The 18,788-nt window shown below is 40.6% G+C and overlaps 2 protein-coding genes across 3 annotated transcripts; both read right to left on the reverse strand.

The window, feature by feature from the left end:
• Positions 1–3,919: 3,919 nt before the first annotated feature.
• On the reverse strand, positions 3,920–5,256 carry LOC113726281 (protein CASPARIAN STRIP INTEGRITY FACTOR 1-like). The gene is made up of 3 exons (XM_027249911.2): positions 5,046–5,256; positions 4,853–4,911; positions 3,920–4,431 (listed from the first exon to the last, which is right to left on the reverse strand). Exons 1-3 carry the CDS (start codon positions 5,125–5,127, stop codon positions 4,291–4,293), a joined length of 282 nt encoding a protein of 93 aa, XP_027105712.1. The 5' UTR covers positions 5,128–5,256; the 3' UTR covers positions 3,920–4,290.
• Positions 5,257–6,833: 1,577 nt separating this feature from the next.
• LOC113731251 (chaperone protein dnaJ 10-like) lies at positions 6,834–12,540 on the reverse strand. Of its 2 annotated transcripts, none has more exons than XM_027256405.2 (10): positions 12,160–12,540; positions 11,470–11,596; positions 11,188–11,247; positions 10,838–10,920; positions 10,491–10,656; positions 10,245–10,374; positions 8,497–8,655; positions 8,244–8,416; positions 7,812–7,892; positions 6,834–7,093 (listed from the first exon to the last, which is right to left on the reverse strand). In XM_027256405.2, exons 2-10 carry the CDS (start codon positions 11,554–11,556, stop codon positions 7,004–7,006), a joined length of 1,029 nt encoding a protein of 342 aa, XP_027112206.1. In that variant the 5' UTR covers positions 11,557–11,596; positions 12,160–12,540; the 3' UTR covers positions 6,834–7,003. The 2 variants fall into 2 exon arrangements, with proteins under 2 accessions (XP_027112206.1, XP_027112207.1); XM_027256406.2 differs by lacking the exon at positions 12,160–12,540 and adding an exon at positions 11,723–11,876.
• Between the last annotated feature and the right edge of the window lie 6,248 nt (positions 12,541–18,788).

Genomic DNA, 18,788 nt, shown 5'->3' on the forward strand with positions numbered 1-18,788 from the left:
CAACTATGTGAAAGTCATTTTTCAAAAACAGTGTGTATGCATTGTAATGACGTGGTCGACACTGTTGTTAGGTAATTAATTTCATGTACCTTTAATTTCAACAAATTTTTCTATATTGTATATAACATTTTATTTGTCAAACAGGTACAATGTTAACATACAAATCAAAGATTCTAGTGATAACATACATCTTAATCTACAAGACAGACATGCAAGATTTGTATTTGGTTGTGATACTTCTTATTTTGAGAATTACAAATGAAGGTAGAATTTCTTGATATATGTTTATTTTTTATAATGTTATTTAGAAACTATGTAAAAACAATACACTAATTTTTAATTCTTAGGACAATGGTGATAAGTTGTTTATTCAACGAATCAATTCATGCAAAGATCGTGCATTTTTATTTGTAATACGCATTCCACAAAATTTAATAGAATTAATTAAATCACCAATTTTGACTTTCGTACTAAAAATTGATTGGTGTAAAGAGTGTTCACACTTTCATGCAAGATTATCAAATCGAATACATAATATTTGTAAGTATTTCATTTTAACAACATTTAATTACATTCATTTTTATTCATATATCATTAATTTTTTAATATAAAATTTTATTATTTTTTTAGGATATATCTTATGAAAAAGGTAATTTTTGAATAATATACACATTCTATTATATTTCAAACTATTGTTAGACAGATATTATATTTTAATTGTATTGGTACAATTTTTTAACCTTTTTTAATTCACCATTTTATTTTCATTTTTTCAATAATGTCAGCACCGTGCGTAGCACAGATATTCACACTGGTATATAAGTATTGTTTTGAATTGAAATATAAATCCGTGCAAAGCACGGGTTAGAATGCTAGTTCCATAGGAATGCTGGAATGTAAAAGAATGAGATTGTGGGTCCGTTTGTTTGCTTGTAAAATATTTTCCCCCCAAAATAAATATTTTAGCTGAAAATCATTTCCCTGGAAATATATGATTTTTTCATTTTTAATTGACTTTTTTGAAAATGTTTTCCTCATAACAAACAATGATTACTACATTTCCTTAAACTATCAGCATTCCAATATGATTACCACTACCTGTCTCTCATTTCTACAGATGATTCACCTTAAACACCACAATCAATTTGAGAGTCAAAAATACTTTCTTGGTATTCATAGAAAACTCTAAGAACACTTGCATAAGATGATGTGCCCAACAAGATGCTAAAAATGGGTAAGCAGAATCTTTGCCCTTTTGGAGGTACATCCACTAATCTGTAAAGCGTTATATCCATTTAAAATTATTCATCAATATATATGAGATAAAAAAATGCATACGACTCGTAAATTTGTGTGTGAGGCTGAGAGATAAAAAGTGGATCCAACGAGAAATCATAGCGGGTGAGAGCGAGAAAGTGACAGTCGATCCAACAAAGAATGGTAGACTGGTTGCTAGAGAGAGTGAATAGGAGAAAAATTGGTTGCGGAGGCAAGGGGGCTTTGTTCTGGAAAAGTATTCAGTGTTCCGCTGGAAAACAACTTTAGTAAAAAGTTTTGCAGAAGTTGTTTTCCATTGGATCGCGTAAAACCTTTTCTAAAGGAAAAATTTTTCTTGACACTTCTTTGCAGCCAAACATCGAAAAAAAGGGAAAACATATTTTTCGCGAAAATTTTCCATCCAAACAAACATATATACATACCCATATTATTTGACCTTTTTGTTGGAACTAAAATAGTAAAAAAGTACGACAAGAATTGCAGTTTGACTTTGAAATTCCTACCAGCTGAGCCATCCATTGTGGTCTCAATTTTTTCGGTCCTTGTGCGTCATAAATTCAACGCATTAGAAACCATAAGTTCCTTAGCCACTGTCTGATAGATTTGAATTAATCTTTTATACAATGATATATAGTATCAATTTTGAACGGATGACAACTAATGTAAATTTAAATCTTTCTATTTGATAATTCAGTTCAGCATTTAAATATGCATTCAGATCTTAATATATTCAAAAAATTTGATAATCAAAAATTGAACATTTAAATTAATTAAGTGACATTGAATTTTTAAGGAAAAACTTGCTCCCAAAATTAAGTGATAAACTATTTACTTATCACTAAATGTAATATACACTCAAATATATTAGATTTAATATTTAACAATTCAATAATTTAAAAAACTCAGATTTCACACTTCAGTTTTATCAAATACACTTAGATATCGATGTTCTGCATGTAGCGGTGATAACTGTAAGTGCGTTCCAAAGAAGAGATATATTCGCTATTTGACTTGACTCTAATTATACCATATATATATATATATATATATATATGCATACATGATACGCGGTGGAGATTCACGGCGTACAAGGTGCCGAAAATTTGACGACAGTTTTTCCGGCTGGATTGAATTTGTAGTAGAGAAAGTTAAATCTTCAATTAACGATGGCCGCCAAATGAGAATTTGACAACAGTTTCTGTTTTGGGACAGTGCCACGCATTTAACTTCGTGTTTTTCTTTGACTGTATATTACCTAACCGTAAAAAGCTTATGAAATTATTACTGGGATTTTTTTTATTTCTGAAGCTAGTATTCATTAGTATTTTGTTGGGGATTTAACAACCAATCGGGCTAGTTAAATTTCAATTTTACATAAATTTCGAGCACTGGTACAATAAAAGTATTTTCCTGAAAATTTTCCGCTATTTCAAACTTTTCTTCCTTCCAAGAGACACTATCCAATAAACTGGAGGAATCATAAATGCGGTAAATTAATGTCGGCTCGTGACTTTGCAACCATATTATTGTTACTGCGCAACTAACGGACCTAGAAGAAAACGCGGAGCATGATTTCACGAAAAGCTTGAAGTTTAGACTCGTCGTCACCAACAAAATGGGCTCGTTCCGGATAATTCTGCAAAGGAAGATTGGGCCAAATGATGCAGAAGCCTACATGCAAACCCAAGTCGCGATAGACTCGTCGTGACTTTTTTATTTTTTCAAGTAACTCGTCGTGACTTGGTACTGCACTTTAAGATTTTTAATCATGAGTGCTGCAGTTGTAAATTGGCCCAGCGCGACCTGACGGTCAAACCGATCAACTCGTTGAATCGGTCACAAGATCAGATTAGGTCACTGATTTGATCGGTTAAACATAAAATTTATTGACCGATCAACGACTCGACGATTCAACTCTTGAGCCCGAAAAAATCAGCTGCTGAACCATCAACTAAAATTTTTTATAATTTTAAATATATTATTATATTATATAATATAGTGATTGTGTAACTTACGGTTGAACCGATGATCCGATCGCCTTTGCGATGTCGAGTTTTGGATCGGGTTTAATAATTATCCATGAGACGCATTAAAGATTACAAATCATGATAAATATGATGGAATACAGGAACGTATTTTTACTCTAATTACTCTATACCCTAGATATTCTATCTCTTCATCCCCACGTATTTTTATGCCTGATTTGGATTCGCATATACTTTAACAAATCTTTTATAAAATGGGAAAGCACGTACCCAAGAGCTCTTTTATCACATTATAAACGGACTTCTAAGAGGTTATCGGGAAAAGTGCTGAATATCGATTCCGAGCTACATGGTGACCTAAGTACTTCATCAATCTCTTAGACCCATTGGTGGTACTTTAGAATATTGTTGTGATCATCGGCCACTGGGTTTAGCAACAATTAAGCGTTAGCAAAATTTGAGTAATTACGTAAAATGTTTAAGATGTGGGTTTGTGATGCATATGGTATAAACTCATACGAACAATCTGGGATTTTCCCCTTCCCCTTCCCCCTTCCTCCCTATCTCCATTGATGGAAATTTGCCAACAGCATCGCTCTTGGGTCATTTCTATTACATCGCTGATTGTTCATCATGACTCACGAAAGATGGAAAAATTTTTGAAGAGCAAAGAATTATATGTTTCTCTATTTGAAGCAAAAGTTTAGAACATAACCGATACTTGGAATATACTACACATGACTTGCAAACGCAGCTTCACTCGCATCTCCCATTAGTCCACAGAGGGAGGCATGCATTCCATCTTCTATTTACATAATAAGCTAATTATAAGGCGTACATATGATACGGATCCCGCCTCATTCAACAGATACAAGAGCTTCCAAAAGCCAACTGTTACCACATTCAAAACTGACCTTATGGCAATATATAGAGCTAAATATAATAGCAGCACTTCTAGGCTTATTCTACGCACCATATATAGACACAGAATGAGCAGCTTAATTTATATCTATATATATTTCATCCATCAGTTTGGAATGAGCTTGAAAGGAGGCTTCCCTAGCGCTGGAGACGGGTCATACCTTCCATAGTCTTTGGTGTTAACTTTCAGAAGCCTTTCATGAACCTCCATCACCTCTTCATGGCTTAAATGCTCCTTTTGTACCTCCTGTGATTTTGGACAGAAGTTTGGAGTAATCATTAAACAGCAACGGTATAGAACTGGAGAAGGAAAGAGGGTAAGTGGAAGTCAATGGTATTTATGAGTTTCTAGCGAGGTATGTGATTATTTTTTGTAACATGCACGATTTCAGTTGGTGGCATGCATGTAAAGAAAAAAAAGGAGGCTTTATGAACAAGTGCCCACATCAAGTAGCCAAAGCATGCAACTATCTGGAAAAGTTCATGAATCATGACCGTGAAGGCGAAAAATGAAACGACATTAATTGTACCGCATCCAATTAATGATTTTAGAGACGGATGGGATATAAAGTTATGAATTCAATTGCATCAACCTTTTAATATTTTGAGAAGCATGTACCTATATCAACCTACAGTAATTTTCTTGTAACATAAGATCAGTCACAAACCTCATGGCCACCTGCTCCTGCGACCTTCTTCGAGTTGCTTGCAAACCTTGAATGCCGACCTGCGTCACAATTAAGTTTCAAGTCGTTATATTCTTGTGTACTTGTACATGTCTGGTATACGTATAAACCTCAATCAAGCGACAAAGTTTGATTCCGAACCCTCTCAAGAAATTTGTAACTGTTGTAAACCCACCTGCAGACGATGCAGACAAAAGTGATGCAGAAATGAGGAGGAAGAGAAGACCAATATCCTTGAGGAGAAGCATGAGCCCCATTTTTTTCCACAAACTTTCTCTCGAAGCTCTTTTTGCTCGCCCAAAAGAGAATAGAACCAATGCTGATGCCTTCTTTGTATATTGAACAAAGCACTTACATTTATTTATCACTGCATCTTTTAAAGATAAGAGGAAAATCGTAGTTTACTCTAAAGAACGGCATATCAATTTATACAAATACTTTTCCGTTTAAAATTGGAAAGAAAAAAGGTGAAGGAGACACCCTTTCTTTTGTTGGAGCACTAAGTCTACGTTTAGTTAGTGGATTAATATAATTAAGTCGACACCAAAGTGCAATGGACCCTATGAACAAGCATTACGGAGTCCTTTGATTTGAACGCACTAGTTCTCAACTTGTTCCAGCAACTAATTGATTGTAAATGTACACCAATTATGACAAAAGTGCTAATCTTAAATTGATTTAGTGTATATGTCATTTCTATAGATAGATGATTCTGCATATACTTTTGTGTGTGTGTGTGTGTCTCTCTCTCTCTCTCTGTGTATATATATATATATATTCTCAACTCACTGCACATCGATAAATCTAATCTTTTTGTACATTATATCTGGACACTAATTTATCATCTCTTCCCAATTTCTGATTCATAGTACCAAACCTAGTTTGTCCTGAAGTCTGCACTTTTGACAATGTGTGCTTCTCTTACCATTCAAAGGTAAACCTAAAAATTCCTGACCCTGTCATCAGAGGACAAGACCCTCGGTTGGTTCATTAATCACTAGTGTTGATGCTGTACATGTAGATCATCATCACATTTCTAGCGGTTGTGAGTGCATGTGATCTTGATTGCCAGTGAAGAAACTGATCCACTGTCTTGATTTTAGAATGATTGACCCCTTCTAAGTTCTAACTCACACAGCCCTGCTCATGAACTTACGAGATGTCATACCAGCAAAATTCAAACTATGGCTCTCAATTGCATTTCACTGGATAGGTAGCATGATTTGGCCTACCCCAACATAATCTCAAGACTTGGGGGTACGTGCCCAAGCGGGGAAGGAAAAGCAATTATCTTGGTTGTAAAATAGGTCCCCGTCACAAATGAGAAGTTTTTTTTTTCTTTATTATTTATTTAACAACCACTTTACGCAATATACATGTAATGCAACAATTGGATCTAGTGCTTCCAATTAATGTATCCCGGAACAGCTGCAAGCCAACAATGGACGCATGGACTGGAGACAATGGATGATGAATAGGGTTTTTAGTCCATGGTATGGTTACATCAATTAGGTTTGGTATAAAAAAAAGCTGTTGTGGACGAGTAGTGCTATCAATTATCCATAAAGACAAAGACAACGCACCAAATACTCTTTGAAAGGACAGTGGTGGACGACAAAGAGAACCACTATCACCTTAAAATATTCCAGTATTCTGCGTCTTTTCCTTAAAGCAGTTTTAGGACATGTAGCTCCCCAAAACTACGTTAAATCTGTTCTGTTTATCCTTAACATTGATTTTGTAAACATTCTTCTTCTCCTGCAGTTGCTGTTGCAGCGGTAGGTCATCATTGCAACAGTTTCTGGCGGATGGAATTAACAGAACAAAGTATGGAAGTGGCACAACAAACTTGTTCAGCGTGAATCGATTTGTCATAATAATTCACTTAAAAAATTTTCAACTTTTCACGTATTCATTCAAGTTTAAATAAAAAAGAGAACAAGAAGAAGAAGAAGAAGAAGAAGAAGAAGAAAATCAATATGCTCATAGAACCAAAAATTAGGCTAGTGTAGTTTTATCTGAATGGGTCGAAAAATATACACAGGAGACAATAAACCACTCAAATATGAAGCAAGCAATAGGTCGCACTTTCTATGCAGCTCACACATACATAATTTTGGTTCAGAACAACAGTTAGCCTGACTTAGATGATGATGTTGGAACCTGCAGCTGAGAGCTTTCATGGCGCAAACTGGTCTCCCTACTGTATATGGCCTTTGCACCCTGACAAGCAATAAACAATTCTTAGTAATGTGGGTGTTAGTGTGTGTGTGCGCGCGCGCGTGCGCGTGCGCGTGCGCGTGCGCGTGCGAGAGAGAGAATTTGCATCTAGTTCTTGTTTCCTTACTTAACCCTGATTCATGGAGCCCTTGCTTACGTAAATGTCAAACCATTGCCCTTCGACCACTCAATGATATACAATGAATAGCTTTTAATGCGCCACCAAAAGTTCGATACCACATTTTTCCAATAAAAGTTAATATCGAAGAGAGTTATCTTAATTGCATCAACGAACCAAATGCAATTTGCCACAAAATGGCATACAAAGTGATTTGAAGTTCCATACAACGCCTGATTTTAGCTAGTCTTTCCTTGTCAAGTCAATCAATCCTTCCAGAAGCTTTTCATTTTTTAAACACTCGTGTCATAAAAAAGGTAATCTTTTAGTCCTTCCATAAAATATTTTTTATGCTATTACCAGCGGATGATGCCTAATTTCAATTTTTGATCTTCATTTCATATATCAAAGGCGTTCAGCTATGTTTCTTATTCTCCAACTAATCCTCCATTCCCCTGTCTACTAACTGTTTTCTCCTATTCAGTTTTCTGTTGACCAGGACTTACAATGCACAACTATTACCAGGAGTAAGGAGCAACTAAAAGCAGGGGAGATGATGGAATCATATTATCCATGAATGAGATCTTGGGAAACTACACATACCTGGAAAATTGTCCCAAGCTTTTTCATAGCATTTGCACGCAACTTGAGAACATCCTTAGAAACACTAGGGTCTCGAAGCACCTGAAATCAACAGAACAGTAGCACATGGTTCGTTTCAGAGACGAACTTCATACACTCGCATTCCAAATCGTAATGGACATAAATCGAACTCAAGTTACCAATATAAGGATGACAATTTCTAATGTATATTTTGGACCAATAGAGACATAAGAGCAGGATAGGATGAGAATAGCAACCCCAAGCCAGATATTACAACTAATCTGAAGCCATTTATTATCAATGAACTACACTTTTGCATTACACTTCATTGGAATATATTGCAAGATGACATACAGATTTACAATATGAAATGTGAACCTTGGCCAAATGGCCCAGAAGTGCTCTGCCAAATAATAGAAGGCTGGAACTTACAGCTTGACACACACGAGATAAAGTCATCTCAATATCTACCACATTTAGCTGCCAAAGGGAGTTAAACATTTCCTCCTTCTTCTCTTCATATGCTTTCATTACACTCTCTTCAGAAAGTTCTCCTTGGTTTGACTTCTTCAATTCCTCCTGCAGCAGAAGTAAATTCACGGCACCTAGAATCAGAAATAAAACTTGTCAGGACTGTCTCAAAGTTATCAAACAGTGTATTCTAAAAGATGCACAGAGCCATTACCTGAAGCTGCAATTACTTGCGATTTTATTCTATGCCCTTTATCTCTCACCCACTCTGCTAAAAATGGAACCTTCATATACCGCTTGTCCTTCCCAATTTCTCTTGCAGCCTGCCTGGTGTAGATATAACCGATTGTATGCAGCATAGGCTCACCGAAAGCTGAAAATTATTCAATTTGTGGCCATTAACAGTTTACAAAAGATTGGAGCATTCTAAAATCCCACTGGACAGCAGCAGACAAGTCTAGTTCAATGCACATGATGCGACCCCATTTAGTCAACCCCTCAAACAGATAACAATAAGAAAGATGACTGTTGTTCTTGCTGAAAAAACACCAATCTTCATAAAGAGAATATAGTTGCAATGTAATAGGTCTTTGCTAGGCCAGCAACTCTTAGAGCCTAAAGTCCTAACCTCAGATACTTCTAGGGCAACTTGCTCCTTCCAAACATCCTCAAGGCACTGTAAGACTAGCCTAGTAACTTATTAGAACCTCTAGCTTAAATGGTTAAAACCATGTTGAAAAAAGTACAATACTTAAGATCTTATTAGCCACTCAGATCCTATCCAGACATCAAATGTGAGACAAATAGTTGGTGCATGACAAAAGCGCAAATCAATCCCCAAAAAATATATACTTTTATTAAATTTTTTTTAGAGAGGATCAACAGTGGCCTCTCACTCACCCTCGTGATAACTCGAAGCCATGACCTCTCGGTTACAAGTGAAGCATTTTACCAACTAGGCCATGCTTCGTTGTCAAAAAAATAATACTTAAGTTAACCAGACACTATGGCAGTGAGATGCCATTAATTTACAAAGGCATTAATCAATTCAACAAGTACAGCTTCTGAAGATCAAATGAGGCATTATAACTGTAAACAGTCAAAAAATGCCAGCGATGCCTAAACACAAGTGCCATGAGCAAATTCAACCCAAAAGGAAGATAGATTCAACAATTTGACCTTGTGCAAAATCTACATCACACCTAAATTCGTAGCTCCTTGAGTGCCCAAAGTTCTACATTTGGACTAGGACATGTAATTCAGAGGGCTATAATTCAACTGCTTTCAGTTCTTCTTAAGGCTACATGATGCTGAACTGCAGAGAAACTTAACAAGTTACAATGTTCCATTACTGTAAATTATCTCACATACAGCATGTGTCAGGCTGTGAACCTGAAAAAGAAATTTGACAAACAAAATGACAAATCTAAAAGAAGTGAAAACACATGACACTGATACACATTCACGCTTAATTCAATTCAAAAACATTGAACTCCTGAAGGAACAGAACATAATCTCTAGTAATAACAGGGTCAGACTTTGCAGAAGATCATAACAGAAAACTTCTCCTATTTTTCAACAAATTGAAACATCAAGGGAACCATTAGGAGACAATAACAAAGTGCTCAGTTTGTTTATGGTGAAATGAACCTCATGAAAAATAGTTAACCATGACCTGGGTTGTGCAACAGAATTTGTCCAATAAGTACATGTGTATAATTCTTGAAGCATCTTAAATAGAATAGATGGATTTGTTCACAAGATCATTAGTCACTACGTAGATTTCATGCTTACACATTTAGACTTGGATAGGACAGTTACCAGCCAAATTCACATTTCTCATCTAGCTGTCAAGAGTCAATGTACTTGATTGCGTTAAAGTACAACAGAAAGCTGAGTTCTAAAGTGATTAAAGTTCCTCATGCATAGCAAAATGTTCATATCAACACCTAAAAGTCATACCAGCATGAGAAAGACGACGAGCTTCTGCTTTTGCCCATTCCACAAACTCATTGGTTCGACCTTCAACAAAGGGTTGTAGACGATCTTTCAAATTTCCTATGAGCTTCTCTTCTCTGTCCTTTTGCAATGCCTGGGCATGAGCACTTAAATTGCAGTAATACACTTGTAATACACAGAGATTGCGTACAATCCCAAGAAGGAATAGAAGTATAAGAACACAGTCAGCATCTTGACAATTGCAATTACCTTTAACTTTTCCTGAATTTTCTGAGTGCGCACATCAGGATTTTCTGAGTTATCATCAATTTCAACCCCTGCCAAAGAAGCCAATCGAAGTTGCCCCACATAATCTTCAAAGAAGTCACTCCCAAATTGCATGCCAAACACAGTTGCAGGGTCCACCATGGTGTCTCTAAGCAAATGAAAACAGATGACGAAGGCTAAGAAACCTTTCTAATTTGTTCCAGAAGAAAGTAGATGACAATAATGGCCTTTTCAATGAAAATATCTACAGAAGATGAATTCACAAAACTTTATGCCACCATATGCATTTAACATGTTTCAATATGCCTCAGAAAAGTGCAAGCACATACTGCGCTACTCCATCTTTTCCATATTTGTCGTACGTTTCACGCTTTGCTGGGTCACTCAATACCTGATATGCCTCCCCAAGTACCTTCAAAGATGATTTCAACAAATTAGTTCCCAGTGGCAAATTAGTCTCAAATTTGATTAAGCTTTTACTATCCAAACAATAAAACAATTATTAAAGAGTAAAATGTTCAAGGAAATAGTCATTCACCCAAACAAGACTTTCGATTGCTAAAAATAAGAGCTATTTGCACAAAAATAATAGCAGCATTGTGGTCAACAAGCATTTTGGAAGGGTTGTGGCTAATCTAATTAGACTGAATTCTCGAATCATATAGATAGAACTATTTACCTGGAAATTATGAGCAGCCTTGGGGTCGTTGGGATTTTTGTCTGGGTGCACTACCCTTGCCTGAAACAGGTAAAAGAAAATCGTACAATTAGTAAGTTGTCAACAGCCATAGGAGCATTCTCTACTGTAAAGTTTGGCATGGAACAAAACATAGCAACATTTCCAGAATGAATATAGCTTAAATCAAAACTTGATTTCTTTGTGTAGTGGTAATTATAGCATATTATCTTAATAGGATTACTAATTACTCATGAAAAGCTCACATTACCATAAAGGTCTCACCTTTAGGTAGTATGCTTTCTTAATCTCGGCAGGAGATGCATCTATACTGACACCCAAGATATCATAGTACTCGGTTTCCTTCACCATAGCTCAGAAAGAAGCTCTTATTACCTTCTCAATTACTCAACTGAGAAAAGAAAAGAAAACCCAATTACACAACAAATCAAGCACAAATGAAACAACGGTTTCCATGGCTTGCAACAGTGGCATATTGGTTAGGCCTAGGTTTATTTGGTTGTACAAAAAGACGTACTGAAATTGCTGAAGGCCGCCCTCAAAAATGTATGTATATGACAGGTATCCAAGAGATAAAAAGACGTAAAGCAGAATATTTCCCACAAGACTGGTAAATAAAGAACATAAACTTAGCTCTGATGAAATCAGAAAGAGATCAGAGCTGAATCATACATGCAAGAAACAAAATAGAGAACAATTAGACACGTAACTAAAATAATGAAACTCAGAATTAACAAAATAATAAAATACGGCAATTTCGAAATGGACAGCAAAACTAACCAGACAAAAACAGGAACTGACCCCAGATGCAATTTTGCAATGTAAATTGCGTATCAGTGAAGACAACTAGCTCAAATATGAAATATAGCTGTGAAGAATGATGGGAAATTGAAGCCTAGAGATTCGACAAACAATTACAGTGATAGATAGAAGGGGAGATGGCGACAGCCTTACTTGATTGTTTGTAATGATTGATTCCCACTATCTCCCGGACGTTTGCTGAATGAAAAAATAAAACGAGAAAGAAGAAAAACAACAATATATGATCTCAATCTGCTCTGGCCACAAATATACCTCGCCTGTGATTTTTTTCCAGTAGCAGTTCTATAATTGGGTCCTGGGATCCTACAAGGGAGAGACAAGAAATTTTCTCATGAACACGGGCACGTCCTTGATAAAATTCTCGAATCGCGATACTATACATGTTGTAATAGATATATAATTATTAGATATCGTCCAACTCTGACAGCAGTACGTCGGTGTTTCTTAACCGCGTAGCGGGCACCCAATAACGGATATCCAAGGGGTGAAAATGCTACAGAGTGATGGACCGTCTCTAGAAGATAGATACCTTAGGCCCCGGAATAAATAAATACGGCTGGTTAGTTGGTGCCAATATGTATCATGTTCAAATTGGAAATGAAAGTTCATTCATTTTGTGGAATTGTTCTTTTATATATATATATATATATATAATGATTTGTTTGTAATAGACTTAAATGGTAATTTCAAAAGATTGTATTAGAGTAAGAGTTTTATTCTTATTATTATCTCCTATCAACTTTTTCTTTTTTGTCTCGCTCTCATGACATTAGTTTTAGTAAGCGAGTTTCATACTAAGCTAGTCATTTGTGATACTTATAATTTGGTTAAAATTAATCGAAATGAGTTAATGGGTATGATAAGTCTATGGATTTTGCGACCCTCTACTTTTTAGTGGCTACCTACCGATGTTTTAATTAAAATTAAAAAAGATAAAGAAATATTAGAGGAAATTGAGAAAGTGGAGGAACTATAGAAGAGAAAGGAGTACAAAAAAGAGGGGAAAAAATGTAAAACCTATGCTTAAATTTTAGGTACCAAACATTCTACTATATGTTTCAAGAAAAACCAAATACCATTAACTAGCTAATTATAATTACAGCGACCTTGATAAACATTTATCAAAAGGCTCCAGATCAGTTTATTGAATCCGACAGTCTAACCCTAATAAATGACCATTCCACTAGGTGGTAATAATCAAATGCAAAAAAAAAAAAAAAAAAAAGTGAAAGCCCTCGACAGCAGAAAAGAAATATATGACAAAGGAGTTTGATGTCATTTGACATGGAATTCCTATACGCATAAATCCACGTACCAGAATATATCACTATCTACTATTTGCATTTCCAATTATGTTGAAAATGGGTAAGAATTTTATTCAAGTCATATGATTGTTTTTAACTGTTCTTTGTTTTTTTTCCGTTTGGTGTCCACAATTATTTTAGGTTGTGTTTGGATTAAGAAAGAGCAAATGAGAAGTCTCTGCATTCAAGAATAGTCAAGGCCTCTATGTAGTGTAGGTATGAGTTTTGATTGAATGATTCACTCCAATTTGACATTCATAAGCACTTTCTGAGCAGTTTAATTGATAAAATGCTTTTGTAATGGACGGGTTACGAGTCTGAATCATCACAGTATTGGTTGAAGCTGCTGAGCACTTCTTTTTTTTTTTTTTCGGTTTGGGCTTACATAGATGAATTGTGGTGGTTCCCGCGTGTTGACGGCTCAGGCTGATGCGACTGCCAAAAATCAGATCCGAGCTGACCTGTAGCAAGCCGGGCCAAGTCGTCCTGGGAGGATTAGCTGAGCTACTGGTCCTGTGAAGGAAAGGGGGAATTGCGGGACTGGCGTCCCTGAAATAACTCCGACGATCAAGTCAGTAAGCTTGTCCACAAAGTGATAGTTTAGAGTACTCGTGTTTGCGTACCTTGTATTGTCTCTAGGCATGGTTTATATAGGGCAGAGTGGGTTGTAGTTTCCTTGTGGAAGTCAGAATCCCCGTAGGGTTCGGAGTCTTCTTAGGGTTTCGTGCGGCGGCTCCTACAAGTTCGGAGGCGGCGGCCCATAGGCCCATCTCAGGGAGCGACAGGTAAGGCCGAGCTGGCATCCACATGCCGAGCTAGCGCCTGCGAGTCGTGAGGTCTCCACCGTCGACCTGACGCGTACAACCTGCCGAGCTGACACGTGTCACGTGCAGATTTGTCCCACTACACTAGCCCCCTTGAGTCTAGAGTCACTGATGAGTCACGTGGGTCTGGACCAAACTTCGAAGCGTCACGTCGGCTTCGTGCGGGACCCACGATCCCACGATCACGTACCTTCTCCTAAAAACTGCCACGTCCGCCGTCGTAACCGTCACTTCAAGGGTCACGTCCTTCATGATGGAGGTTTTGTCAGCTCAAGCGTTTTCCAAGGTAACCGCCCCCTTGCAATAAATTCGAATTTCTTCCTCAGGACTCTTCGGCTTCCCGCCCAGGGAGCCTATAAATAGGCCCCACCAAACGTCACTTTCAAGCCTCCCTTCTCATTTTCTCTTCTCCTCCAGTCTTCTTCAGCTCGCTCCGCATTCCGTGAGGTCGTCCGAGAGTAGGATTACCTTCTAAGCACATCCCAGCTCTTCTCCTTTATCCACCAGTAAGTCCTCCTTTTCCTTTTATGTCGTCTTCCTCCACACACTCAGACCTTACCAGCTCAGCACCTAGGCGTAGGATTACCCGACCTGCACTCATAGAAATACCTTCCTCCAGCCCCTCTTCTTCCAGCTCGTCTGATTCTGAATACCTTCCTCCCCCAACCCCACCTCTTGCTATAGCCATGGACCAACCTGGCCCATCTGCTCAGCTCGGGACTGGAGCTGCTGTCCCAGGGATTCCTCTGGAGGTAGTTCCAGCTCGCTCTAGGGCAGGACCCCCTAGGGGGCCAGACATCGACTTTGGAGAAGTCGAAATTATTCCCCCCTTCTCGACCAGGGGGACGTAGATGAGCTGGTGGGGAGGTATGACATCCTTCCCCAGTTCGAGGCTAGGGCAGCCCGGCTAGGGGAGTACGCTTGCCAACCTCTCCCTGGGTTTGTAGCTATCTACAGGGATCAGCTCGTGGCTGGTCTTCGCCTTCCCATTCCCCAATTTCTTTATGACATCCTAACCTTCTGGGGCATTCGAATCACCCAGGTCGTTCCCAACGCTATTCGGTCCATCCTCGGCTTCTTTATTTTGTGTCGAACTCTTGAAATCCCTTATTCCCTGAACTTATTTAGGTCCTTCTTTCAGATGAAGGTAAGCGGCCCAGTTCATGGTTGGTTCTACTTTGCTCGCAGGAGCGGAGGGGAACTCCCTACCCGCGAGCTGTTCACTCATATGCCTTCTCCATCAAGGGCTGGAAAGCCCAGTTCTTTTTTGTGAAGAATACTGGGTTTCCTCCCCTAACTTGGAGGGAGGATACCCAGGTAACCGATCCAATCCCTTCTCCTCTGCCCGAGGCCGAGCTAGACCGCTTGGTCAGCTCGGAAGCTCAACTGAAGGTGAAGGAATTTAACAATGCCCAACTCTGGTCGGCGGGGCTAATCCGAGTAGAGGTGAACGACCCTGCCCCCGATCTCCGACCTATCACCCCCGAGGAGCTGACAGCTTGTAATTTTCTCGACCTCCTCCTTTCCATGAGTCCACATCACCCTAACTGACTAAGTGTTTTTGCCCTGCAGTGAAGAGGTTTTCCCAACTGCTGAACATTGGCGGAACTGGTAGCGCGAGCACGCCAACTCCTGCGCCTTCCACTGCGCCGAGCAGCACGGCTCCTCTACCTCCACCTGTGTCCACTCCCCAGACTGCCGCTCAGTCTTCACTGGGGGAAGGACCCAAGAAGAAAAGAAAGAAATCCACGGCCAAGAAGGCCAGGACAGAGGCGGCTTCCCCCCAGTCCCAGGAGGAGCCCTCTACTGCCGTTACCTCTCATTACGGGGTGAGCTCCGCCGAGCAGCAGGCCTCGTCACAATCTCCCCCCGCTATGTGGCGCATGAGGAATGTGATTCCCATGAAACCCTCTACCGAACTGGGCTCACACCCACACCCCCTCCATTTCTGCCCGAAGTGGGGGTTGTCGGTGAACGACCGAGCTCAGTTCCCTGAAGTGGCGAAGGAGCTCGTCAAGGGCGCGGTGCTCCCCCGCGATCACCACTTCATCCAACTTGCCTCCAATGCCGAGCTGCTAGAGCACTTCTACCTCAGCACCACCCAGGTAGCTCCTTAACTAGCACTTTCTTTGGCATCCTTCCGAGTTTTGCTGCCTACTTATCCCATGACTGACATGCAGCTCAATGTTGTGGGGGCCGAGCTGGCTCAGCGGTATGAGAACATGGGGGCCAACCTGTCCCAGGTTGACGCTGCCAAGGAAAAGTTGTCGAGCCAGCTCGAGGCTGCAAAGACCGAGCTGGAGACCCTGAAGAAGCAGCTTGCAGATGACAACTCCTCCTGTGAATTGGAAAAGAAGAAAGGGGCCGAACTGGCTGCGACTCTGGAGGCAGAGCAGAAAAAATCTGCCGAGCTAGTGGAGGCGGCAAGGGAAGAAGGACGCCAGCTAGGCGTCAAAGAGTTCAAGAAGTCTGAGGGCTTCATGAACGACCTGGCCCTCCTAAACGGCCCTGTCCTGCAACTCGGCTACACGAAAGCCTTGGTGGATGTGGAGTCCCTGAAGTTGCCGGGCTTTGACCTGAGCAAATGGCCTGACTTCAACCCCCAATCCACCAACCAAATTGACAGGCTTGTCACGGGCTATTCCAATGGCCGCGACCTGGCCGCCTTGATTGCCGACCCGACTCTTCCCGCACTCTCCCCAGAGCCAGAGCAAGAACAGCAAGGGGAGAGCTGAGCAAATAGGGGAGAGCTGAGCAAATAGGGCATAGCCCAGACTTGTAGGGTTTAGGCTAGATTAGGGACCGAGCTGGCCAGCTCGCTTTTGTATGGCCCCCCACCTGTACATGCTTTGTGATATGGAATATATGTGGCCTTTTTCTTTCCTAACACTTGCAAAAAATTTCTCTTTATTCCAAAGTTTGACTACATTTATAAATCCAAATGCCGAACTAATAAAACAAGAGTGGACCTATCCAGCTGGCTATTAGCAGCTCGGTCAGAATATTAAAGAAAAAGCCTTAAATTTGAGTTGTGCCAAGTGCGTGGGACTTCGCCTCCCTCCAGACGAGCTAGCTTGCAATAACCTGCTCGGTCAGTTTCCTTTATGACATAAGGGCCTTCCCAATTCGGGTCTAACTTGCCTGTGCCCACAGCTCGGCTTACGAAATTTTTGCGTAGCACCAGGTCTCCTGGCTTGAAAGAGAGGTGCCTTACCTTGGCATTGTAGTAACGCGCGACCTGGCCTTTATACTTAGCCATTCTTATAGCTGCTTCTTCCCTTCTATGCTCAAGCAGGTCCAGGTCGAGCCGCATTCCTTCCTCGTTGCTCTGAGCCACGAAGTGCTGCACCCTGGATGATGGCATCCCAATTTTCGCAGGGATTACCGCTTCCATTCCATAGGCCAGAGCAAATGGAGTTTCCTGAGTAGCCGTCCGAGGCGTAGTCCGGTAAGCCCAAAGTATAGTGGGCAGCTCGTCTAGCCAACCCGTTCGGGCAGATTCTATCCTTGTCTTTAAACCGTGCAGGATGGTTCTGTTGACATTCTCGACCTGCCCGTTGGCTTGGGGGTGCCCTACCGAGGTGAAGTGCTGCCGGATGCCGAGCTCAGTGCACCACTCTTGGAGCGAACGATCCGCGAACTGTCGGCCATTATCCGAGACGAGAGCCCTGGGTATGCCAAATCGGCAGATTATGCCTTTCCACAGGAACTTCTGGATCGACCTGCTGCTGATCGTACCGAGGGGCTCAGCCTCCATCCATTTGGTGAAGTAATCAATAGCTACTACCAAGTATTCATAACCTCCCGGAGCTCGTGGGAATGGTCCCAGCAGGTCAATTCCCCACTGGAAGAACGGCCAGGGGCTGCTAAGTGGGATCATTTCCTGAGTGGGAGTATGATGAATTGGAGCGTGTAGCTGGCAAGACTTACACCGAGCCACTAGCTCGGCCGAGTCTCGGAAGATGGTCGGCCAATAGTATCCGGCCAGCATTCCCTTCTTGGCCAATACCCTGGTACCTACATGATTACCACAAATGCCCTCATGCAGCTCGCGCAGGACATAGCCCCCTTCCTCTGGTGTTATACACTTCAGCCAGGGCTGCAAGTAGGATTTCCTATACAGGACTCCCTGCGCGAGCGTGTATTTCTGCGACTTAAGGAGAATTTTGCGGGCCTCTATCCTGCTCAGGGGGAGCTCCCCCTGTGCCAAGTATCGAACAATAGGATCCATCCAAGAGTTCACCACCTGGATGACCGCAGTACTGACCTGGTCATACGCACGACTTCTGACGACCTCCACCACTATCTCCCGACCTAGGATGCCAGCCGAGGTGGAGGCCAGTTTGGACAGGGCATCAGCTCTCTTGTTCTGGCTCTGCGGGATCTGTTCCAGTGCGAACTGCTCGAACAGGCCCTTTAGTTCGTGTATTTTGGCCACGTATTTTTTCAGCGCCCCCTCTTTGACCTCGTAGCTTCCCCCGACCTGGTTCACTATCAGCTGCGAGTCGCTAAAAATTTTCAACGACCTGGCACCTAGCTTCCTGGCCATCTCCATTCCTGCAATTAGAGCCTCATACTCAGATTCATTATTAGAGGCTCTGAAATCAAACCTTAGTGCATAGGGTAGCTCTTC

The sequence above is a fragment of the Coffea arabica genome, chromosome 2c (assembly GCF_036785885.1).
Source record: "Coffea arabica cultivar ET-39 chromosome 2c, Coffea Arabica ET-39 HiFi, whole genome shotgun sequence".
Classification (NCBI taxonomy): domain Eukaryota; kingdom Viridiplantae; phylum Streptophyta; class Magnoliopsida; order Gentianales; family Rubiaceae; genus Coffea; species Coffea arabica.

What these genes read in the sequence shown, in the direction of transcription:
- LOC113726281 (XM_027249911.2), bottom strand. Translation starts at nt 5,127, where the DNA reads ATGGGGCTCATGCTTCTCCTCAAGGATATTGGTCTTCTCTTCCTCCTC. An exon ending in TTTGTCTGCATCGTCTGCAG is followed by an intron (nt 4,912 to 5,045) that starts GTGGGTTTACAA and finishes ATTGTGACGCAG; the next exon opens with GTCGGCATTCAAGGTTTGCA. An exon ending in CAGGAGCAGGTGGCCATGAG is followed by an intron (nt 4,432 to 4,852) that starts GTTTGTGACTGA and finishes CCAAAATCACAG; the next exon opens with GAGGTACAAAAGGAGCATTT.
- LOC113731251 (XM_027256405.2), bottom strand. Translation starts at nt 11,556, where the DNA reads ATGGTGAAGGAAACCGAGTACTATGATATCTTGGGTGTCAGTATAGAT. An exon ending in GGAAAAGATGGAGTAGCGCA is followed by an intron (nt 10,657 to 10,837) that starts GTATGTGCTTGC and finishes TCATTTGCTTAG; the next exon opens with AGACACCATGGTGGACCCTG. An exon ending in TATCTCGTGTGTGTCAAGCT is followed by an intron (nt 7,893 to 8,243) that starts GTAAGTTCCAGC and finishes TGTTGATTTCAG; the next exon opens with GTGCTTCGAGACCCTAGTGT.